The following is a 25452-nucleotide window of genomic DNA, read 5'->3' on the forward strand; positions in this document are numbered from 1 at the left end:
TCTCATACCAGTCCACAGCAGGAGTAAATAAGAGACATGGCAAGGTTAAAATATTTATTTTAACGACGTGATCTTAGGTGCAGTAGCTTAGCCAACATAAGCAGACATATGATTAAAAATAATATGATCAGCATTGTTACAACTCCATAAAATATAAAAGCAGAAATCATATTACAATGATAGTGAAAAACAGGTCTTATAGTGCCTAATTTTAACACCCTCCCTGTATAGGAACTATGTATTATAAACTAAAGAAGGTCTCTTAGGCTTGTCTGGGGGACCCCATTACTTTTCGGCTCAGTAAGAGTAAATCACATGTGGATAAGCATACTCTCTCTGCATCCCTGGAAACGAAATTCTTCCAAGTGTCTGAAATCATGGCAAGTGTGTAGTAGAAAAGTTTATTGTTTCAGTTAGTTAAAACCATAACAATACATTTTATAAAATCAAGTGCTACAGATGAAACTCATAGTGTTTGTCTACATTCCGTTTTCCTGAAACCTAAAACTTTCCATTTCTAGTGCAAATATTTTCTTTTAAAAATTAGACATTCTAATATACACAATATACAAGTTTAAAATTGATCAAAGACATTTGTTAGTCCGTATAAAATATGCCTCCCAATGTTCTAGTGCTATTCAATGTTATGTTTGGGAGAGCCCTCTGCCGCAGAGTCAGCCGTCCTATTGCCCTTTTCTAGACAGGGCACCGGGTTACATTTCAGAGCATGTAAATGAGCCAGAAGGAACTTTATTAGTAGGCAATTCAATTGAGTGTCAGTTGGATTTAGGGTTGCCATGATCGCCGATCTGCACGTTCTTATGCCTCTGTCATTCATGGCTTTTTTTAGGAAGATGCGTCGTGCATGGGCTAAATTCGGGCAAATGCAGACAAGGTGTATAAAGTCCTCCTTGCTGCTCCCACGTACTGCAGACTTTGGGTCCATCATGGACCCAGATTGGCTGGTTCATGGTAGATGGAAGTTTTCCCAAGTGTAGCGCCATTAGCTGTTGTTTTCTGTGGACCGGAAATGTGATTGTTAGATATGGAGCTGGAGTGAGTGTTGTATATTTGTATATAACCATCCAGGCGTGTTTTCTTGCGCTGAAAGTGGTTTTGGCAGCTAGAAATTAGTTGAATTTAGCTGACTTATTTATGGCTTGCTTAAAGGCCGGGTAGGGCAGATTAGTTTCCCAGAGGCTTCTTGTACAGGTGTCTGTTAAAGCTTTATTTAGGAATTGATTGTATGGAGACTTTGCATCGGTTTTTATTTCATCCCACAAGGCCTTGTGCAGTTCTGAAGCTGCTGTGTTCTCTTTCAAACTATACCAATGCTTGATTGTTGCATACATCCTTCCCAGTGTTTCATTTAGTACTCCAAATTCTAATCTGATCTGCGCTGGTGAAGCACCCTGGTTGATTTGGAAGAATGATTTGTAAGGTTGATTTGTAGATGGCCGTCTGTTCTTTATTCAGCAGGTCCGCGTCTTTCCCAGGGAGGGCTATGCTGCCATATGCCAGCGTCGGGAGCACCTTGGCTTTTTTGGTTGCCAGTAGGGCTTTGTATGATGGCCCCTTGAGCTTTTTAGTTACAGACCTAAAGGCAAATGATAGGGCGTTTGCTCTCTGGACAATGTAGGCTTTTTGCTGCTGGTGTATGTGTCGATTATCAAAGTAAAAGCCCAAGTATTTGTAATTAGGCACTGCTTCTATCTGTTTTCCCTCCAATTCAGTATTTTAATTGACTGTCCGTCGTCTAGTGATGAGCATTTTTTTGCTTTTTGTGGTGTTTATCTCCAGGTTGTTATTGGTTATAAATTCTGCCAATCCCTCAAGTGACCTTTGAAGTCCGATCTTATTTAGACTCATCAGTACAACGTCATCTGCGTAGGATAAATGGGTTAGAGGTAAAGAGCCTAGTTTGGGTGGATGGGACGAAATCTTGTTAAGACTTGGCGCTAGGTCTGCCATAAAAAGATTGAAGAGATAGGGGCCAGAACGCAGCCTTGCTTAAGCCCTTTGCTGATTTTGATTTTCCCCCAATTTTACTTCCAACCATGTGTTGGAATATAGGAGCAGGATTCCTCTGAGTGTTTTGTCCAGAATATTCCAACTGCGCTGTTTCCCCCATAATATATTTTGTTCTACGCTATCGAAGGCCGCCTTTAGGTCAATGAAACAGAGATGCAGCTGCTGTTTCCTTCGTAAATATTTGTTGGCTAGCAGTGAGAGTGATAGGATGTTTGTCATTATCCCGCTCCCTTTCCTGAAGCCTGTTTGATTTGGCGGGATTCTCTTTATGCTATCAGACCAGCTGATCAGATCTTCAAAGAGTAATGATGCATAATACTTCGCATCTACATCCAGGAGAGCGATCAGTCTGTAATTTGCTAGGGATGTTCTGTCTCCTCCTTTGAAGATAGGTGAAATTATTGAGCCTTGCCAGCTTGATGGAATTTGGTTTTCACTTTCTACCTCATCAAATAGTTTTTTCAATCCTCCACTCCAGAAATCCAGGTCAGATTTAAAAACTATTGGGGGATGCCGTTCGGGCCTGGAGCTCCACTGCCGCGTCTCTTCCTAAGTATTCTTCTTATGTCTTCCTCGCAGAAACATGGGTGTCCGAACGTGTCTGCTGTCCCATTGCTCTCCAATGATTGTGCATCTTCTTGATAGGACAGTGATGACCGTTGGCCCATATCTGGGGGTTGAGTTGCACGGCATTCTTCATTCGGGTATGCTACGTTTGTACAGGGAGTTATGTGTTTGCCACTGGTTATGGTGCTCATTTTTCTTTGTAAGGCCTTTTTATTGTTGATTTGTTGTTCAGAGCTTGTATTGGGTGGATCTTGATTTACATCCGAGAATCTCTTTAATAATAGTGCAACCCAGTCCACTTCTTGGACGTTTGATGTTGTTGGGTTTGCAGGATGGTTTAACCCCTTGGCTGCTCATGACGAGCTCAGCTCGTCATGCAGTACACTGGTCGTGTGCTTATGACGAGCTGAGCTCGTCATGATCAATGCAGGATAAGATTTCTCAGCACAGGGGGGGAATTACCTTAGCAGTCAAGGTGTTAATCCATTAATGATTCTCCAGAATGCACTTGAGTAGGTGTTCTTTGCCGGGCCGAGTAATTTTGCCCAGAAGTCATCCTTCAGAGTTCTTTTGTATTCCCACATTGCCTTTTTGCATTTTTTCTTGAGATTATGTCTTTGGGCTCAGTCCTTTGATGACGTAATTGTCTTTTTTAGTGCTCTTGCATTTCTCCTTATTTCTAGGTTGAGCTTAACCAGACTTTTTGGAAGTGCAATATTGTGGGTTAGGGCCTGTATTTTTTTATGAGAAGTGGACATAATTGCTTTTAACTCGTCCGTGAATCTCTCCCATTGTTGTATCTGGTTACCTATGGTGTCTCACTTCCCTTTTTTATTCCCTGAACTTTTACCTGAAGGTCTACAATGTTGGCTGTTGTCCAATTCAAAAAATAGAGGGGCAAACCTTCTTCCAGCCATTTCCTGGCTCCGGCTATGTTTCATGATAATAGATGGAAAGTGTATTGGCTATTATCCTTTGATGTTTTTTGGCAGGGTCAGTTGTCTTTCTCTGTATTCAGTGTTCCAGGTAGCCAGTGCCAGTAATCAACATCTTCTTTGGTGTTTACTTGTTTCCCTAAGTTGGTCAAAAGATTTTTTGCCTGTGATGGACTGTTCCCTCTTGCATTCCGTAGTACTGAGTGAACCTGCTCTTTTTGTCTGGCGTACATTTCGTTTTGCCCTTCATCTCCAGTGGTTCCCTGAATGGGCCTGGATAACGTGGTTTACCTGGTCTTGAGAGCCTTATGCCTCATGTATTGAATATTTTCCTTGAGGACAATATTAACTGTGTAATCTACTCTGTGCAACAGGTTGTAAGTGTTTGTTCCAGTGTGTTAATGTTTTCTTGTTTGCGGAATTGGACTGAAAGTAAATCTGCTGTGGTTAGGTGTTGTAGCCCTTGATTGTTGGCATAGAGCTTAAATATGTTGCTTCTGTTGAGAATGTCATGTATCCCCTGTATTTCATATTCTGGAGTAAAGAGCACCTGTTTAAGATGTTGGTCATCTTTGCTAGTCCAACTACTGGCACTTATTTCTGCTTCAGGTCTGCAGTCCGTTCTAATTCCGTAATGAGGACCCGTCGAGGACGATGCTTGTGATACATGCCTTTTTTTGCTTGATTCGGGATGTTAGAATATCGGTGGCCATTTGGGCTGATTGATCTCTTTCCCTGGTTCTTCATTCGTGTCAGAGACAGTCGGGGAGTCTCTCGTGTAGTCCGCCTCTGCCCCTCCCACAGGGCTGGCTTCCTCCTTATTATTTATATTTACCCTTCGGCCACCATGATGAAGTAAGATCTTTATGTCAGCGGTAGGGGGTGAGCTTTTTTCTACCCCTACCGGAAGTTTCAAAGTTTCCAATGCCTTTAACGTTTTTAGTTAATTCTTCTTGGTTATTGCTTACGTTTTCCAGCTGGCCTTGGTCATTTGTCCCTCGTGCCGTACCTTGTATCTTGCTTTGTCTGGGGTTTGATTCTTCTTTGTCTTGTGCGGGACGTGTAATCCCTTCTGGCAACTTTTCCAGATTTACGTTGAATTTAGGCCTAGTCGATATAGATTTTTTATTTTGCGCTACCTTTTTATGTTGTGGACTTGTCTCTGAGCTGTATAGGCACCATGTGTGTCCACTTATTTGGGGGGAGCCCGCGTTACCTTTGCGGGTACTTTTTGCCACAACGCCATCCATACAAAACTTGCTCTGATGGTTTGGTGTGTGTTCTTTCTGTGTGGTGTGACTTACATCTCTGGCTCTTATGTCGCCTATGGACTCTACTGCGTTGTGTGTAGAATAGAGTATTTCTTCCTTTGCGGGTAAATCATCCCTTCCTTTTTTTGATAGAAGCTGTTTTTTTGGTGATTTGAGCAATAGGTCCGTCAAGTCTTCAGATAATCTTGTCGTATTTAATGTGTGGCCCTTATTTTAGCTGTAGTGAATATAGGGAACATTCTCACCCCTTCCTCCGTGTTCCCTGCTGTTTGTTTATTCCTTGCTTTCCTTTCCCGTTTTTTTTTTACATCTAGTTAACGTAGTTTGATTGTTTGGAACTAATGTATTTGACGTCGGACTTACTTTTCCCAAAATTTTCCCTTTTTGCTTTTCTTTTTCAAATTTTTTGAAGGGAGAACATTGTGTATTGTTGTCGGCCAACTTAACTTTGGAGAAAATTGAGCCTGATTCTTTAAAAGCCAGTATTTGTTCTATAAGATTGGGAAGTAGGCTCAGTTTGTCTATGATTGGGCCACAGGAACAGGGGCTTTGGTCCACTATGTATTTTGATTGGGCAGTGTGGTGATGGGCAAAGAATATACAAGACGCCATGAAGGTACAACCTTTTGACATTTAGTAAGATCAGTGGTAACCCTGCGACCTCAGCCACAGCCTCCTCGCAGACAGCTCGCTCTCGTTCCTCCCGGCGCTCGCCTTGGAACGCTGGTCGCGGTGACATTCTAAGTGATGTCACCGCGAGCAGCTCCATTACACGCGGAGTTGCGGGGGGGAAATGTAGGTGGGAGTTACCACACATCCCCCTCCCCTGCGGAATGAACACAAGAGATATAACAACACAACAATACAGCAAAATGTTACATCTTGACATATTGATCAAAGTGTCTGGGGGTTCTGGTCACTCTCCTGCTGGGCCTGACACTTGGGTGGGGGAATGGCAACAGTTTCTTAGTGTTGGAACTTCTGCTCCTCTCCGCATCACTCTCCCCCTCTCCCTCACTATTGGCGTCATGCCCGGGTGGGTGAAATCTCACTACTCTCCCCAGATTCCAGATCTTCCCCTCTTGAGTCTTCACGGCGTTTTTGAACAATTTGGTGATCTTGGTTGGACTACTGTATCCTGACCAGCTAGCTCTACCAGTTGGGGTTCTGATCTTGATGCTGTCCCCTACTTCGAATCCGGCCACTCGTGTAGATTTCAACTGGTCGTATCTTTCCTTCCTTTTCACCATTGCTCCCTCTTGTTTCTCTCGGCTTTTAGCTTCTTTTGAGTGGTCTGACCATCCCACTCAAATGGTGTGACTCCCGTCGTTTGGTGTGGTGTGAACCTGTACGCTTCTACCCTCCTCCATGCTTCTTCTTTCCAGCTTATGCCACTGGCCTTGGCCAACTGTATGCTCTCCTTGAGGGTTTTGTTAAAACGCTCGACCATGCCATTCGTTTCAGGGTGATACAGGGCGCAACGTTTGTGTCCGATGCCCCTCTCTCCAAGGAAGTCTTCCATTTCTTTAGAACACAATTGTACCCCATTATCCGTGAGAATGCTGCTGGGTAGCCCTTCCCTGATGAAAACCTCCTCCAAAAATCCAATGACAGTCTTAGTTGTGACTTCACTTACTAACTTTATTTCAGGCCACCTTGAATGCATATCCATGAGCACTAGGATGTACGGTGTGCGCAGCTCTCCCGACAAAGGACCCACGATGTCCAATGCTAACTCCTCCCAGGGTCCTGACGGTGGTGGCCTGCATACCATCGGGGGTGTCAGTTGCTTCAAGACCTTGTCACTGTTGCTGCAAGGGATGCAGTCTCTAATTTTCCTTTCTGTGGCAAGGTCCATGCTTGGCCACCAATAGCTCTCTCTGAGTCTTTGTTTAGTCTTGGTGATGCCCATATGTCCTTCGTGGGCTATCTCGACCAGGTTGTCTCTCACCGACGCGGGTGGCACTAGTCTCGTCCCCCTGAACAGGCACTCGTCTACTATGGACAGTTCATCCTTGACAACCCAGTATGGTCGCAGATTTTCCTCCCGTTTGTCATCGTGTTTCCACCTGTTTTTTATTCTTTTGCACACCTCTTCCAAGACTTCATCTTCCTTCAATGCATTCTTCCATGTTTCCTCTCCTAGTGCCCTCTGGATGGCGCAGACATTTTCCGTCTGAAGTTCATCCGCTTCATCATCTACCTTCTCTTGACTCGCCCTCGCTTCTTTCTCATTTACCAGTCTAGACAGACAGTCTGCTGCGAAATTTCGCGTTCCCGGGACGTACTCGACACCGAAGGTGTATTCTTGGAGCCCAACCACCCAGCCCCTGATCCTACTGGAGATGGCATCCAGGCCTTTTTTGCAGAATACTTCCACCAGTGGCTTGTGGTCAGTACGAAGAGTGAACTGTGTGCCCCACAGGAAGTCTCTGAATTTCCCTAATGCCCATGATACTGCCAGGGCCTCTTTTTCAATCACCGAGTAGTTGTTTTCGGACTTCTGGAGTGACCTTGAGGCGAAGGCTATCGTTTCCTCTCCGTCCTTGCCCACTTGGGTGAGGACTGCTCCCAGCCCCTTAGCGCTTACGTCGGTGGTGACCACAGTCGCCCGGTTGGGTATGTACGACTTTAAGCTGGGGGCCTCTGCCAGTGCCCTCCTTACGTCTTCAAATTCCCTCTGACACTCCTGACTCCAGTTGAACTCTGTCTCTTTCTTTAGCTGCAGTCTGATGGCTTAAGTCCTTCCTGACAGGTTCTTTATGAACTTTCCGTAGAACTCCAACATTCCCATCATTGACTTGATTTCGTCCTTGCTCGTCGGAGGCGCCAGATTAACGATGGTGTTTTGTAGTTCAGCCTTGGGACATATTCCTTCAGCTGTCACCTTGTGTCCCAAGAAATCCAGTTCTGCGCAGCCAAACACACACTTATCCCTTTTTACCGTTAGTCCTTGTGACCTGAACCTTCCCAGTACTCGCCTCAGCCTCTCATCATGCTCCTCATGGTTCTTTGCAAAGATGAGCACATCGTCCTGGTAGCACATGACACCTGGGATGCCTTTCAAAATGTTCCCCATGAGTCTCTGAAATACGGCGGCCGCCGAGACTAAGCCGAAGGGCATCCTCTTGAACTTGTACGCGCCCATGGGTGTCACAAATGCTGTGAGTTCTTGTGACTCTTCATGCAGCTTTATCGGGAAGTAGGCCAAGGTGAGGTCAAGAGTGGAGAACACCTTGGCTCCCTCAAGCATGCTCATCATTTGGGTGATGTTGGGCAGAGGGTATCGATCAACCACAACCTCCTTGTTCAACGCCCTCAGATCGATGCAGAGCCGAACCGACCTATCCTTCTTCTTCGCGGCCACGATGGGTGCAAGCCATTCTGTTGCCTCCACTGGTTCGATGACTCCAGCCTTGCACAATTTCTCTAGTTCAGATTTCACCTCTTCTTGGATGGCTATGGGAAGCTTCCTGACCTTGGCCACGACTGGCTTCGCGTTCTCTCTCAGTTTTATCTTGTGACAGTAGTTTTTTAAGCATCCCATCTCTTCTCTGAACACTTCTTTGAACTCAGTCACTACGTTTGTTTTGTGCTCCTGTATCTCCTGTATCAGGATCTGGGGATTGGTATTGGGATTGAGGTAGACTCCAACTCCTTCTGTGCTTGCCAACCCAAGATGTTATCCCCCACAGTGGACACATACACTTCAGACACAGTTGCCCTGTTTTTGTATTCGATATTTCCTAGGAAATAACCTTTCATAGAGATGGGGCGACCAGCATACCCCCCAGGTCTCAGGTCCATACTTTTCAATATTATCTTCCCCTTGGACACACAAGTGAATTATTTTGCGTTGATAATAGTTATCCTAGAGCAGGAGTCAAACAATGCATCAAGCTCAGTGCTCCCCACTTTTATTGTGTTTTTTGGGCTGCTGACCTGACCCTCATCAACTTGTACTCTTATTTCTTCGCATGTGGCATCATCTAGGCTCTGGATCTGTAACTCTTTTACCTGCACTACAATTTCGTCACATACTTCATTCGTTCTGTCTCTACTCTGTCTTCCAACCCCTTGCCCACTCTTGCAATATTGCTTGAAGTGACCTTTATTGCTGCACTTATTACATGTAAACCTGAGGGCGGGGCACTCTTTGTCATTGGCAAGATGCCCCTGCTTGCCACACCTGTAGCAGGTGCCCTTGAATGTTCCTCCCACATACTCACCTTCTGATCTCTACCCGCTACCTTCTGGCCTTTGACCACAGACACGGCCTCACACTCGGTCACTACTTCACTGACATTGGGTTTATCTTCGCTTCTTTTCTCCCCGGTGTCTTGCTTTATTTCCGTGACACACTGTAACATGTGCTCAACTTGTTTGGATATAATGAGAACCTCCCTCAACGGTGGGTCATCCTTAAGCCACAACTCTTCATGCACACGCTCCATCCTGCAAGCCAATACAAACTGATCTCTTATTCAATTTGTCAAGTTTGGTATCTATCCCCGCAATATAATGAGGTGTGGTATTCATTAAATCTATTTGAACATCCATTTGATCAGATTGCCAGTTTAGTGCCTTTGCTGACGACTGAAGGGTTTCTATCACTGACAGAAGTAGCCCTGTATGGGTTACGCTGACACTATGTTCAAACTTTTGGTAGGATAAGTAGTCAGCACTTTCTTGGTGAGGCAAGCTGTTGCGGGAATTTGGGGTTGAGGTTGTTTCTGCTCTGGTTTTTTCCGGTGTTTTTCCCTGGCTCCTCGCCTGGGTGAATTGCTCCTCTTTTTTTTTAATTTTTATTTTTTCCTTAGATTTTGTTTTGCTTATGTCTTGCAGCGATTCTTTATTTGCTATTGGGCTTGATGTAGAGCTTAGGAGCTTCAGCCATGAAGTTTCGGAGTCATTCTGGTTATTTGATTCCATTAAACTTGTCTTTTGCGCCCTGTGTATCTGCGCTTCAGTTCTCCAAGTCTCTTTTTCAAGTGATTTGTGTCTTGGTGACTTTATTAAGGGGCTCAGTGGTATAGATTTTGAAAATTTTGTGAAGAAGGTTAGTACTGTTGTATGTGTTGCATTAGATTCTGATCTTTCTCCATGCATCTGTTCTTCCTTCATCCTGTTGCTATCTAAGGCAGCCTGGATTGTTGCTCCTATTGCCGGAGTTTTACCCTGGCCAGTGCAGAGATTTCTCCTATGCTCAGCATTTCCGGAGAGGTAGCTCTCCAATGGATTCTCTCGCCAGTTTCCTTCTGCTGTTGGTTGATTGCTGTTCTTTTGTCTTGGTGTGGACTTTGGCGGTTTGAAGTGATTTGGTTTGCAACAGGGGCTATTGGACCCCGGGATGGCTGTGGGGTTAATGCACTTGATGTGGTAATTAGACCTTTGTTGTAGACTGCTTTCTCTGGAGTTAAAGGAGGGGGCAGGCCTGGCAAGGCTCTTGGAGTCATGAGGAGGATAGCCCCTGGGTTTTTCAAGAAAAAGAAAGCCTTGTTTATCCCTGGTTTCTCACCCCCTCCCTGCTTTTTGTTCTTGTTCATAGTTGCGATTGGGGAGATTAGTGGACTTTGTGGAGCTGTTGATGTTCCTTTTTTTGTTTGCATAGGGCTATTGGATACGGTTTTATTTTATTTTGCGTTCCCCTGATTGACATTAGGAGATTTCTTCGCTTTTAGAGTTTTTTGAGGCTGCTTCGGTGTCCGCCTGACCCTGCCTGATATCATCCTCCGTAGGCAGGTGGCTAAGTTGTGATTATTGATTCCGATTTGAGAGTTTTTTTGGGGGGGTTTAGCTTTCTTGTCAGGGTTCTACACACCGATTTCTAAAAAACTGCTCTGATTCACTCCGCCCCCGCAGTCTCTAGCCCAGCAGGCTTACGAGGGAGACAGTGGAGAGGCACGGGCTGTGAGCAAGATCCTCAGCTCAACAGCGACGACGTTTGTCTTCACTGAGGGGGTAAATAGGGAAAGCAAGGGAAAGCAAGTGCTGCGCCGACCAGCCGGAGAAGGAAAAGCGCAGCAGGCCACTGCAGGCCACCGCCGCTGAAGCCAGTGAGCTATTTGCCGGTCCACCCCAGCAAGCGGTGTGTTTCCCTCTTCCTCCTCTGTGTGATTAGCTGGTCCCTCCTCTCTGGAGCACACTGCTGCCTGCACGCTGCGGCCCACTAATGCCTGGGCTTGCTGCCCCACCCTTCAGCCCACAGCCCTGCCTGCCCGGACAATTGTGCTGCTCTCCAGCGGCACACAGCAGGAGGAGCAGATCAGGGCTCTCAGGGGCACTCTGGGGCACTCCAGGGGGGAGGTGAGAGGTAAAACTCAGCCGCACTTGGCAGCGGCTTGACGGCCCACCCAGTCCCGCTTGCACCCGAGCCCCGTGTGAGGCAGATCTGACAGGGCCTGGGGCAGGGTCCGAGGACTAGGATCAGCAAAATAATGTTGGCAAATTCCCAAGCGTAGGTCCACGAACCGGGAGCAGGGTCCGCAAGACAACAGTTCTCACCCGCTTTTCCTTTCTCTGTTGCACGCTCTCTCGCTCACCGCAAATCCACAAATCCACCGCCGACAGTTGCTGCAGGTCACTGAAAGTTGCTGCTGCCGCCAAAGGTCACGGCGTAATGGTGGTCGGCGGCTGCACAGCGGTAGCGGCGGTCGGCGGTTGGCGGGACGCGAACTTCGAGGTCCTGTGCAGTGTCTGTCCTCAGCACATGGCAAGTGTGTGATAATTAGACTTAACACAACTAATAAAGAGAAGTCCAGTCTAATGCAGGAGGCATTTGAAAATAACATAATTAGACACCAGAATCTTAGTTGGCTCACAGCTGACAAATGGTTATGTCTAACTGCGTTACTCGATCATGTCGAACAACATCAACCCTGTTATGATAACCTTGATGGCTTCAGCAATCACTGTGCAGGCTAGAGACAAGATGTAAGTCTAGAGATGTTGAAAACCAACCTTTTCGCATGTATAGACCTTCGCAATGCCTAACTTACAAAAACAGTTATATGCAGTGTTGTGTGCAAAAGCAGCAAAGGTAAAATGGAGTTTAAACTTCTAAAAAGCCATGCTAACATAGCATTCACGCAAAGTAGGTCTCAGCCCATACCACACCCTCCCTTGATCGGAGAACACACAATAAAGGGGCAAAAGTCATAGAATGCAGAGTTCAAGTTCGAATGAGACAGAAGCAAGTTCTGAAGTTTTTGCCAAACTTGATAATAGGAAGTCAAAATCAGAATTAAAAAGCAACCAAATCAGTGAAAAACATCCACGGGTGGCCATGTTGTGAATATGACGCTAAGAAAGAAAAACATTTATAATCCAATAAAAAATTTGTTCAGGATACCAATACGTGTCTATGAAGCTGAAGAATAAATTATGACTTCAATCCAACAGCGTATAGGCACTGTATGTCGCAACTGCCTCCAATAGGTAGTCATTATTATCGTCTGAGAACATTTCAGCCATCCAATTCAATAATGGAAATGAACACACATGTTCTTCAATAGCTGTAGCCTCTAGCAACATCAGAGGACAACTCGGACTTACCTCAAGATAACTGCATGCCAGAAAGTCATTGGCCGCAGTCCATATGTTCCGATTGGCCAGGACCCCATGACCACATAATCCCAAAACCAGAACAATCTATTTCATGAGCAACTAAGGGACTCAATAGAAGACTAAAATCCAGGTCAGGAGACACCGTGTTGCAGAGACACAAATCCAGGGCCCATTCAAATACACAATCCAGGCAATGGAAAACAGGCTGCACGCAAGTAAAGAAGGAAAACCGGAAGCATAACCCTTAAGCTACACTCAGAGTCACCAGAGGTAGCGATCCATAGTATTCAAGCATCTGGTTACGCAGTTGGAGCAGCCGGGGCAGATCGTCGTGGGGCACAGGATGTGCATCCATTTTAGAGTAAACAAATTAACAGCAGTACGACTGCTCCCAAAGCGAGAATTAACGGGAAACCGCCGAAAACACTCTAAAAATCCAATGAAAAAATATAGGGGTCACACCAAATATAGCTTGGAATGAGGTCACAAGTCCTGAACTTACTACTTTAAAAAAGTGTGCCAGGCCCGTGGTTGACGAGGAATCAAAGATTGTGTGAATCAAAGCCCCAAAATGCAGGGGCAGATCTGTATTTAATAAGGCATGTACCTCAGTACGAGTGTTTGCAACGAGAAGGACGAATGTTTCACGCGCAGATGTAAGGGCGACTTCTTTCTGGGACAAAAGAGTTCTTATTCGACTCATCTTGTTGAACTCTGCTTTCAAGCTCGGTATAGAAGGCCAGATGGAAACATCGAGCCTCCCATGTGGAGGAGGAAACAGGACGTTTTTACAGCAAACTACAAGTTGGGAAACCGTAACAATATAAGGAATTCCCGCAAGCATTATTTAATAACAAATAACTACTGTTTGCAAGCAACATGAAAGTCAGTGTAATAGCCGGGACTGGGGTGCCTTTCAAGACACACGCAAGATTCGGTGCCTGTACATTACAAGAGCCGTGCAATTACAAATTTCTACAGACTAAGGAATGATCTGGTATAGATGTGCAGTCTTCACCTTTTAAATAAACTTCCTTTCCTTCTCTCAAGCACCTATATGGAAATGGGAGATTCTAACTTTCATGAAGATAAGCACCACCTAAAGGTTCAAATCTACCTATGGCATAGTGTTTCATACTGGATTCAAATTTAAACTAGGGGTGGGCGGAATTTGTGTAATCGCGTTACGCAAATCTCCGCGAAACGGTAAAAAATCTCAGCGAACACGCAGAAATTCCACGAACACGCGTAATTGCTTGTTCGCAATGCTTTTTTACTGTTTGCAATCGCTGTTTGCGTGCTCGGGGGAAATATCTTGCAAACACGCATTTGAGAACGCGAACAAGCTAAAAATGTTGTGAAGTCGCGGAACGCACAATTTTGGGCAATTTCGCATTCTCTGCGGATCGCGAAATTACCCAAATTCTGCAAACGGAACAGAATTTACTGCCCAGGCCTAATTTAAACTGGGGAAAAGGTAAAGTTAATAACCCATGGATGAGCCAAACTGCCGAATTGGACTCGGCCACTGAAAATGGTAACAGCTCCAGTTTCTCAATATGCATCAGTGAAAACGAGGCATCTTTCATTGACATGAATTGTTGCTTAACAGTCAAATTAAAAGGCAAAAATAATGAGGACCTGTTCATGTAATCCCAAGGCACCCTCCCAGATTTTAACGTTTGAAGAGTCCATGCAAACTGCATAACAGAATGCAATTGATTTTGTCCATGGTAGAGAACTGAAACATCTTCTTGCACAATATCAACAACAGACAAAACAATATTATCCGGAAGAAAGGGTGTTAATGCTATTATCTACAACGGCAAGCACTTTCTCTAAATTAGCCTGATCAATAGCTCTGAGCTGAGCAGCAGCTTCAATTTGGGAAAGTTTCCAAACCTCCTTGTATGCGGCATATATTCATCTTTTTGATCTGCCTGCTGCAGGACCTTTCACAAAATCAGTTGGATCAACAGCGTCAGTCAGTTTAGCCAAATGTGATTTTTAACTGATGCTAAGGTAGAGTGTTTGAGCCAACTCTGACACAGCTTGCCGACAGAATAGGTGGTGACTGAATGTTGACTCTCGAACCGGGGATCTACTCTAACCTCTGTATAGCCAGGGGTAGACCCAGAAAACAGTGTTGGCAGGAATCTGCACTCTTTTTCCATATAGCAACCAGCCCTCTGGATTCATGATGGAAACATTAAAAGAGGAATTTCTCAACAGGGCCTGTAAGTCACTAAGGGAAATACTGGTGTAATTGTTCCAATCGGGGTATTCACCCAAATCAGGAAATGAAGGAGCATTTAATTTTTTAGAAGTAGCCAATCCAAAGCAGGTGGTTTGTGAAATAGTAGCATTCAGAAATAATGTATGGTTCGGGATGAGACATGCATGATGCAAAGCCTCTGTGCCTTGCACTTGCCAACTTTTAGAACCCCAAACAGATTTAAGATCAATGGTATATTTCCACTGTTCATAGCCTCCAATAGCCAACTGGTCAATAAAGGACTTTGAATACAGTAATTTTGTGTGGGTAAGTCTAACTTTGGAAGAGGACATTTCAGTCATCTTAAAATAAAATGCACCAAGGTTTGATTGATCAAAACCAGTAAAGTAAGAAAACTTTTTTTAAAGTGTTTTTGAGCTGCCTTCGACAGGTGCGGGACAATGTTCCCACTGTGTGTAGTTAACCAAATTTCTAAACGTGTTAGCTTTATGCAGAAAGTAATTTCCAAAATGCTGGTAACAGAATAAATCACCATAGTTAGCAGAATCTAGATACAGATTTTCAGCATCAAAAGCAGCATAATATTTTAAATCAGAAAATAAAGCCTCTACCGCCTGGACGTCCCAATCATCAGAGCAAATATTTTGTTTTAACACATCCCCCATAGAAACACGGAGTACATTGGGGACATTAATAACCTCTGTGGGCCCATGAATCTGGAACTTTACAGCATCCCATACAATCCCATCTAAAATGGGCCAAGCAGTTATATTCACAAATGTCTGGTCCCTCTTCATGATGTGTGAAGAGGAGTGGGGGGCCAAAGTTCCATCAATTAGTCTAATTGAAGTTCTTTCTTGAACGTAGTGTCCATTCACAAAACGAAAAAAAAATACAGCACAAATCCGATGGACATGAATAAAAAAATTGAAAAATGCACCAGCCAAATGTAATTCCAAGGGGGAATCAAAAACATTTTTTTTAAACCAGGTAGCAAAAATCAAAACTTTTGAAGGGGACTTTGATGTGGTCGAGTCAGTGTCAAATGAAAAACGTGATTGATTAGCCACACGGGTCTCCAAATCAGGCATAGACAAGTCAGCGGGGTAAGTATATTCAGTATCATTAAGAGGATCACCAGCAGGTGTATTCAATAAAGGATTAACAACTGTATTCCTCTCAATGGCAACATCAGGCCCGATGGCAGGATCTGGGGCAAAAACAGAGTGTTGCACCATTGCTGAAGATGAGACCGCAGGTGTCATACTAAGAAGAATCGGCCACCCTGTGTAGTTTGATATTGCCAATGGAAATGTACCTGTTCCCCTTTCGCCCTGGAAGAGGAGGTAAAATGACTATTCTTATACCCTGCACGCCAAGCACAGCAACTGGAGCTCGATAGGAAGGACCACATTTTTTCTTGTTCTCGATCTTCTCTTGGACCAGTTCTCCAACTTGGGGTAGCCAGCCAACTACCAGAATCTGCAACGCAGCATCAGATGTTGAAGGCAAATGGTTCTTTGCAAGACTCTCTCTGGTCTTTTGTAGGATCTTTAAAACAGCCGAATGTTCATCTATGTCAAAGGATGCGGCCGCCGACGTCATGTCTAGACCCTCAAGGTCCGTAACGTACATTTTGATGCCAAACAGCATTTCGTATGGGGTCCACCCACCCAGAGACCTTCTAGGGATAATATTAAGTGCACGTTGAACACTGTTGAGGTGGGTAAACCAATCTTGGCCAGTACCTAAAACATTAGCTGTCAAGAATTGCTTTAAGTCACGGTTCATCCGCTCCACAACTGAATTACCCTCAGGCCTGTATGGAGACTAAAATTTGACTTGGACCCCCAAAGAACTCTTGGCATCCTTGTATGCCTTAGAGGCAAAAGCTGGACCCTGGTCCAAATGGAAGGTACCACATGCAATAATTCCCACAAAGACACTCAAATCCCTTACAAGAGATCTGGAATCAGCACTCCGTTGCAGCCACAACCACTGAAAGTGTGTGAGAAAGGACCGCAGTGATCCAAATAAACACACCAAGTGGTTTATTAGTTTTGTACAACTGAGTTTGGGGCAGGCACGTAGCAGTAGAAGGTTTAATTTGCTAACAAATGCCACATTGAAGGACATAATCACGCGTCTGTTTGTACAAATCCACCACCAATACTGTTGCTGGAGAAGAGATCCAGTAGCTGACACGCCGGCATGCGATGGGGCTATCCCAGCGTGGGCTTCTGTAATCAAAGTCTGTCTGCGGTCGCGCTGGGTATTAACCTGTCACCAACGTTGTTAATTCTTACATAAGGAACTTTATCAGGACTTAAATGATAAGAGTATTTAGAAGGGAAACCTCTAGGGTAATTACCTCTCTTCTCTGTTGCAGCAATAGCTGCCAAGATGTCATCATTAATCTTTCTTTTGGAATGTGTAACCACTGCTACTGCATATGTCGTAACTGCTGTCTTTGCGGCTTCATCCACGAGACAGTTGCGAACAGCGTGAACTCCGACACGCTGGTGACTAAGAGTATGAATTACAAACACGAATGGCAGCCGTTCTTTAAGCTCAGCCACTCGAACCCAGATCATTTTATGTTTTATTGTGCGACCTTTGGAATCACGATATTCATTTGTGGCCAAAAGTGGAGATTGTCATTGTAGGATTGCACACAGTTGTAAGAGTCACTTACGATAAGAGTAGTCACACTGGGATCAGTGTACCTTAATGCAAGCATCAGAGCATGAAGTTCTGCCAACTGGGTGGTACAGTCCCCTAATGTCTGTGTATGCACGACATCGGACTTGAATTCACCATCCACCATAGTACCAACCACAATTGGGCCGGCCGAAGAATATGCGTGCTTTGAGCCCGTAGCCGCTTGGGAGCTTTCGTCAGTGTAAATGATACAACGGAAATCCTCAAGTGGGAGCATAGTCAGAGGAGCAGGATGAACAAATTCATACTGCAAGAACTCCTGAGTCTGCAGAGAGGAATCAAAAATGAACATGACATCCGGGGATGTCATGGATGTCGCCCATTGTATCCACTGAGGGTGCAAAGCTTTGGAATTTGGTACACTGGCTTTCGTCACTGCCTCCAAGGCAGGATACGTAGTAACAACCAAAATGCATTTTCCCTGCAACAGTACACGTTCTTTAAGAATCGCCATCTGCACTGCTGTCAAAACTTTTTCCACAGTGCAAAACCGCAACTCAACCGAAGTGTACAAGTGTGACTTGTAAACAATAGGGACTGTGTTACCCTCATTAAAAGTGAGGTACGTGAAACCCATCGCCCCTGGCACGATTCTTATTACCAGGTTAATGTGGTTATCACAAGTCGACAAGAATTTAGGGCCATATGTATCATCATCACCATTTGCGATTTCTAAATAGCGATTTTTAAGGAATCGCTATTTAGAAATCGCAAAATGGTATGAGTGTAGAAAATCGCTATTTTTTAGCGATTTCCAATTATTCCTTATTTGCAAATTCACAATTTGCGAATTCGCAAATAAGGAATAATATCCCATTAATTTCTATGGGCCAGGAGGCCCATAGACATGACTGTGAAATAATTCTCAATTTGCGAATTCGCAATTTGCTAATCACAATTTGAAAATTATTTCAAGGGTGCAGGGGTGTTTCAAGGACACCCTGCTGCACCCCTGAAAATGACATGTGTGTGCATATGGCGCACATACATGCCCAATGGGCATGTATGTGCGTCATATGCCACCCTCACAAATGCACAATTGTGCATATTTACAAGAAATCGCAAATTGCCACCAACTACAAGTTGGTGGTAATTTGCGATTTCTAAACCTGAATTCGCAATTTTGAAATGCTTCATACATAGCATTTAAGGAATCGCAATATTGCGATCCCTTAAATGCTTAAGCAAAATAAGGAATCGCAATTTTTTGTGATTCCTTATTTTGCTAATTTTTTATACATTTAAAAATCGGTAAATAGGCTGTTTGCGATTCGCTAAGGCCGAAACTCTGCGAATTTCAGCCTTAACGAATCGCAAAAGGTTTGATACATATGACCCTTAAAAATCGGTAAATAGGCCGTTTGCGATTCGCTATGGCCGAAATTCTGCAAATTTCGGCCTTAACGAATCGCAAAAGGCTTGATACATATGGCCCTTAGATTCTAGAAGATCAGCCTGCAAAGATTGCAAGATGGCTGAATGTTCAGGCAGCCAGCACGATTTGGAGAAAGTAGGTTGTATCAAGGCGTAAAGAAGCTTGATACGCTGGGCAAATTCGGGAATGTAGGTACACCCGAAATTCAAAAAGCCCAGTAAAGATTGTAATTTCTTCAGTGTTGTAGGAGCTCGCAAAAGTGTGCATTTCTCCAGGAATTGAGGTGCTAAACCTTTACCTTCATTGTTGAGCTCATAGCCCAGGAACAACACTGTGTACACTGCAATGTGACTATTCGCAAAGTTGAATTAATAGCCAAAATCGGCAAAACTGCAAATTATGCGGACTACACGGCACAGATGCGGCCATAATTTGTGATCAGTGAGATAGATATCATCCACATACGAACATGCATCTGCGTTGAGTCCCTCCAGTAGTGAGACAATGCGAGCTGCAAATACGCATGGACTATTCTTATAGCCCATAGCCAAACGGCATAATTGGCGGTTTTTGCCACCATTGGTAAAAGCCGTCCATTGACTACTAAGAGGGGATAGGTTGTGGGCAAAAAAAACATTGGATATGTCAAAATTGGTTTTGAACAGTTTATGCACAAGACTATCCACAAGAGCAGAACTGTGAGTATTCTGCACCGCACATGTATGACAATGTGAGTTTAAGTGGCGGTAATCCAATACAAGACGGTACAAGCCATCCGGCTTGGTCACAGTAAAAAGAGGGTTATTCATCGGAGACAAAGACGTTTCAATTACACCTTGATATTCCAACTGTTCAAGGATTTCCGCAATGGAAGCTTTCGCTTCTCGCCGCATGGGGTATTGGGGTCGAGGCTGTGGCATTGACCGCAAAGGAATCTCATGTTGAGAGGAACATTTGTCCCAACCACAGTGAGTACGGTACAACGCCGGTGCAAGCGCCTTAGCCCAATCTTCTGCAAAATGCAGCGCCTGCTCCGTCAGCACTGTGCACGTAAGCAGGGAGGATCGCCTCCTCCCCTTGTGGAGCAGCTAAGACAAAGGGTGGGGGCCAGTCGACCTCCGCCAACAAAATAACATAGGTAGTAGTTAGATTTTCCCAAAATACCCCTTTTATGGTATGTTCTATGTCAACTTCAACTACAAGGACAATTTCATAAAGTCTTTCAGGGGCAGCCACTCTAGTGTCAGCTGTCTCAACCACAATGAAGGTGGCCGTTGCAGCACCTTCAGTAGTGGACGAATCTTCTCTCGAATTATGGTAATCTTCGCCGCGCTGTCCAACAGTGTCAGAGCCCATGCCAGATTCCCAAAGCTGCGTTCTCACTATCTGTGGCATATCTCGCTGTTACCACAGCAACTTTCTTCTTCTGAAACTGGGGTCTTTGACGCGGTGTCTTGTCCTGCTTGCCTTTTCCGTTAGACTTGCGAGGCTGTTCACGGCTCTGTTGGGCACCTTGTCCTCTGCCGCCGCCTCCTACACCAGTGGGTGAGACCGATGTTTCCTGCAAAGAGCGAGGAGAACGTTGTTCAGGAACCTGAAATCTATCAGGTGACTTAATCGTAGCGCGATTGCCCAACTCATATGTATGCTCAATAGAGGCAGGTGTAGGTGAAGCAGGACGGGACCACTTTTTCTGTTGCTGTTTCCCCTGTATTTTATTTCGTTTCTGAACTTTAGGGTGTTCATCTTTATCAGATGACGCCTGTTGCGTTTGCTGCGGTGTTTGATTTTTAGCAAAAGGCTTAACACCCAAACTATTATGGCCAACGGTCTTATAAGCCGCTGTGATAATTTGCAGTAACTGCTGGGGTTTCTCTGCATCGGGGATATCGCGAAAAGCATTCAACACCTTGAAGCTTACCGCATATCCCTTAACATTAGAAAGGACGAGATCGGAAACTACGTCAAACACTCCAACGAGTCTCATTCCCAAGTCAACAGCTGCTTCCTGTCCGTGCTCATCCTGAACACGCTTAATGAAGGAGGGTAGGACAGTCATAAATGGAGTGCCGAAGCACCTCATGTAGACCCCCGCAAAAATGTGGTACAGTCAGTCACCTCTGGTACAAAGGCCCACATGCATCAAAGTCAATTTCATTCGCAAACGGTGCGAATCGCAATTTTCGGCCGTTTGCGAATGCAATTGACTAATTTGGAATGCATCATGCATTTCGCAATTTTAGGAATCGCAACCATGTTGCGATTTCTAAAATTGCGATTTCATTTCAGAAATCGCAATTTGAGATTTCTTAAATGCAATGTATGATTATTTTTAAATAGCGAATTCGCAATTTGGAAGGGGTAAATTAGCATGAAGTTGAACTTCATGCTAATTTACCGAAAACTTTCAAATATGCACACATTGCATTTTTGAAAGTTTTAATTTACACACACATGCCCTTGGGGCATGTGTGTGTGTAAATTGCATTGAGAGTTACATTTCAGGGGTGCAGGGAGGGGTTCTTTGGACCCCCCCTGCACCCTTGAAATTGCATTCACATTTTTCGATTCGCAATTTGAAATTCGCAAAATGTAAATGCCTTCCCATTCATTCCTATTGGCCTTTTGGCCCATAGGAAGCAATAGGAAGGGTTTTCCTTAATTGCGATTCGCAAATTGTGAATCGCAATTAAGGAAAAATACCGAATCACAAAAAATATTGCTATTTTTTAATGCATAGCATTTTGCGATTTCTTAATTGCGATTCCTTAATTTTCGCAATTAAGAAATCGCAAAATGTAACAATGATGCATGTGGGCCTAAATCTTTTGGCAAACTAATTGTCAGAACCTTTGTTTCTTGACAGAGCCGTATTAGGAAACACTGCCTCCAGTTGGTCAAATTTCTCGGCAAGCCAGAAAGGCATTTCATCCTTATCTGTGGGACGCTTGTCCATAACTGCATTAACCATAACCGGACTAAGCTTCAACCCGTTCAGCCCAACTGGATGCGCTGCAACGCCAGGACCCCCACTTGGCAAGTTGCGGGAGATTTAATGAACTAAAGCCCTAATAACGGCCACTGCAGAGGTATAGAGGGGCCTCAATTCAAGTAAAGGACATTCACCTGCACGTGGGTGGTAAATCCAGCCAAAACAGGCCAAGAAGCGCCTGGAATGGACAAAGGACCTAATCTAATTTGTGTTAGAGGGTGTGGAAGGGCACCATCAAACCAAACGCGATGCTGCCAAGCAGAAATCGGAACCTCCTGTGTTCTATAAGGAGTGTACTGCACAGGCAGGTCCGTGGGAGTGTAAGTATGAAACACATTAGTGTTTGCAACCACCGCAGGAAACGTAACCCATGAGTAAAAAAGCTCAAACGGGTGCGCTGTATCTGCCTCCACAACAAAAACAACTGCTATGCCATCCAAGGCGACATTAAAGCCTTGTAAATGATTACAGACCGCCATCTTACTATGTTGCGGGATATCGACGGCCATAATGACACAAATAGGTTAAAGTACAATGCAATTAAATGTAGCACAACTGGGTAGTAATTCAATAGAAAAACTTTTATATTATCAAGCTTGAAAAGACCTTTACAACCCTAGATAGATTTTATCCGTCACCACTGTCAACCCGAAAAAATGGTGAGGGGGTCGTAGACTGTTATAAGCACTACTCAAGAGTCTCACAGTAAGACCACACTCGTTGGCGGCGCCATGTTGCAAGGATCCTGCTCATGCACAGAACTGTGAGACCCAGGACATCAGTGAATTGTGATGTACCAAAAACTCACTCAGTACCTAGAAAAACCCCAACCAGCTAGCATCAGTGTCACATTAGTTCTTCGTCCTATAGCAAAGTAACCAATGATTAGAAAACCTAGAACATGCGACTTAGGACCATCTCAGGAATGGTGGGAAGTCAGAACACTCTTTTGTTATACTCTCATACCAGTCCACAACAGGAGTAAATAAGAGACACAGTAAGGTTAAAATATTCATTTTAACAATGTGATCTCAGGTGCAGTATCTTAGCCAATATAAGCAGACATATGATTAAAAATAAAATGGTCAGCATTGTCACAATTCCATAAAATACAAAAGGAGAAATCATATTACAATGATAGTGAAAAACAGGTCTTATAGCGGCTAGTTTTAACACCCTCCGTATGTAGGAACTATGCATTATAAACTAAAGAAGGTCTCTTAGGCTTGTCTGGGGGACCCCATTACCTTTCCTCTCAGTAAGAGTAAATCACATGTGGATCAGCATACTCTCTCTGCATCCATGGAAACGAAAATCTTCCAAGTGTCTGAAATCATGGCAAGTGTGTGATAATAAAGACGCCAGAATCCTAGTTGGCTCACAGCTGCCAAATTGTTATGTCTAACCGAGTTACTCGATCATGTAGAGCAACATCAACCCTGTTATGATAACCTTGACGGCTTCAGCACTCACTGTGCAGACTAGAGGCAAAATGTAAGTCTAGAGATGTCGAAAACAAACCTTTTCTCATGTATAGACCTTTGCAAAGCCTAACTTACAAAAACAGTTACATGCAGTGTCGTGTGCAAAAGCAGCAAAAGGTAAAATGGCGTTTAAACTTCTAAAAAGCCATGCTAACATAACATGCACGCAAAGTAGGCCTAAGCCCATACCACAATACGGGGCCTGATTTCCTAAAAAGCAGGTTTCAAAATGTGGTCACAATTAACACTTTTGAAATCTGTCTCTGATTTTGGGATGTGATGTATGAACCAATAGTGAAGCAAAAACAGGAGTTGACCCGTTAACCCAGGTGAGACAGGGCAAATATTTGTAAAAAGCAACAGTGTCTCAGCTGGACATCATTAGAACAGGACAATTTCAAACAGTGATATGAATCACAAGGGGTGGGAGAAAGAAGGGAGACCACAATGGAAAGGGTAACATGAAAAAAATATTCTTTTGTAAGTAGTTATAACAGCACTACAGTAAAAATTCAATATACAAGTGACCATACCACACAAGTGAGCACTGGGCGTGCGAGTGAAAGTGAATGGCGCAGTGACACAGGGGTGAAGAATAACAGCGAGAATGGCGAAAGGAGTATTAGAGGCATCCAGTAATCACTTGTGTGGAATGGTCACTTGTATGTTGAATTTGTACTGTAATGCTGTTATAACTACTTACAAAATAATAATTTTTTCATCTTACCCTTTCCATTGTGGTCTCCCTTATTTCCCCCACCCCATGTGATTTATATCACTGTTTTAAAATTGCCCTGTTCTAATGATGTTTTGCTGAGACACTGTTGTACTAATAGGTTCTGTCATAAAATCTCCAGTGGTACTGGGTAGTAGCCCTTTGTGAATCACTTACCATCTTCTCTGAGATATCAATAACTGATCAGTGGGTTGAGACCACAAATGTATTACCTAGCTATTACTTCATACCATTGCAGCTCACAATTCGGGGGCGCCGCCACTTTCATGCCCCTTCTTAATTGCAGTTTAGAATTGGATTGCAAAAATGGTTGAATCCTTTGCATATTTAACTTTTGCAATAGAAAATATTGTGATTTTTTGAATCACAGGGTTTCGAGATTGCAAAAGTATTGAGTATATCGGTCCCTTTGTTCTAAATAGTACGTCAGTTTATATAGTTCAGCTCTAAAATACATCACAGTATTAAGGACTGTTCAAGTCAAGGTAGGAGCCACAAACTGAGTAAAGCAAAGTTTAGCAATAACCAGCCTTTAGAATATAATGCCGAGTTTTCTTTTAAAAGCAATTCTAATATTTAACAAAATGAATAAATCTAAAACAAAATGTTCATTTTTTTGCAGCTAGAAAATGTGTACAATTCCCAGCACCTAAAAATGGCAAAGTCATTGCAACCGGAACACATAATATTGATGATGACATTCCTGCTGGCCACGTTTTAAGATTTGAGTGCGATTCCCCACTAGCAAGACCTGTACCGAATGAAGTCTACTGTACATCAAGTGGACAGTGGAGCAGTGATTCTGTAGAATGCAGAGGTAAGAACTAATTTATGTATTGTAGTATAAAAGAGACATGCAGAAACACGCCAAAAATTGTTTATCGATTTTAGTTCGGAGGACACTCTAAACCAGAATTTGCAAATCACCTTCCAACTGCACCAGGTTTCCCAGTAAAGTGAACAGTTAAGATTATAGATTAATTTAATTCTTCGCACCGCTGCCTGTGTCAGTCTGCCACAGGGTGAAATTGTCTGCCAAATTTGGCTATGAGTACAAAAACATCTGTTTATTAATTTAATGCACATTAACAATCACTAATACGTGCCATCCAAGCCATTTTTATAGCATCGGGGGCCTTGAATAGTATGAATTGTCACGCTTGTTGGAGTGGAATGATTAGCAGCTGTGTTGCTACTGTAATTGGCAGCACCGGCAGGGGCAATGGACTGTGCAAGCTTCCCTGTCCTCCAGACGAGGGCCCTGGCACTTAATGTTTTACAAATTAACCACTGGTGATAAGCAGCGTACCCCCGCCTTTTCGCTTGGTATATTTAAGCAGGTTAAATATGCCGACATTTCTCTCAGGAAAATTGGCTGGTAAATAATGGGATTTGCAGAATTTGGTGTGACACACACCAAAATCTCTGTTATGGCACATTTTTTTAGCAATAATCGTGACTGGGTGCTATCTGTCGATCCCTGCCGTGTCAGAACACATTGGTGTGATTACTAACACACCTTTCTCCAGCCTGGGCAT

At 43.9% G+C, this 25452-nt stretch overlaps 1 protein-coding gene across 1 annotated transcript in view; it reads left to right on the plus strand.

The window, feature by feature from the left end:
* LOC147747705 (complement factor H-like) overlaps positions 1-25452 on the plus strand; it is a 1041560-nt gene that overhangs the window by 169506 nt on the left and 846602 nt on the right. The window contains exon 5 of the mRNA XM_086954949.1: positions 24537-24731. Coding sequence (XP_086811075.1) covers positions 24537-24731 — 195 coding nt within the window. The remainder of the gene's footprint in view (positions 1-24536; positions 24732-25452) is intronic.

This window comes from Lissotriton vulgaris, chromosome 1_1, assembly GCF_964263255.1.
Source record: "Lissotriton vulgaris chromosome 1_1, aLisVul1.2, whole genome shotgun sequence".
In the NCBI taxonomy this organism is placed as follows: Eukaryota; Metazoa; Chordata; class Amphibia; order Caudata; family Salamandridae; genus Lissotriton; species Lissotriton vulgaris.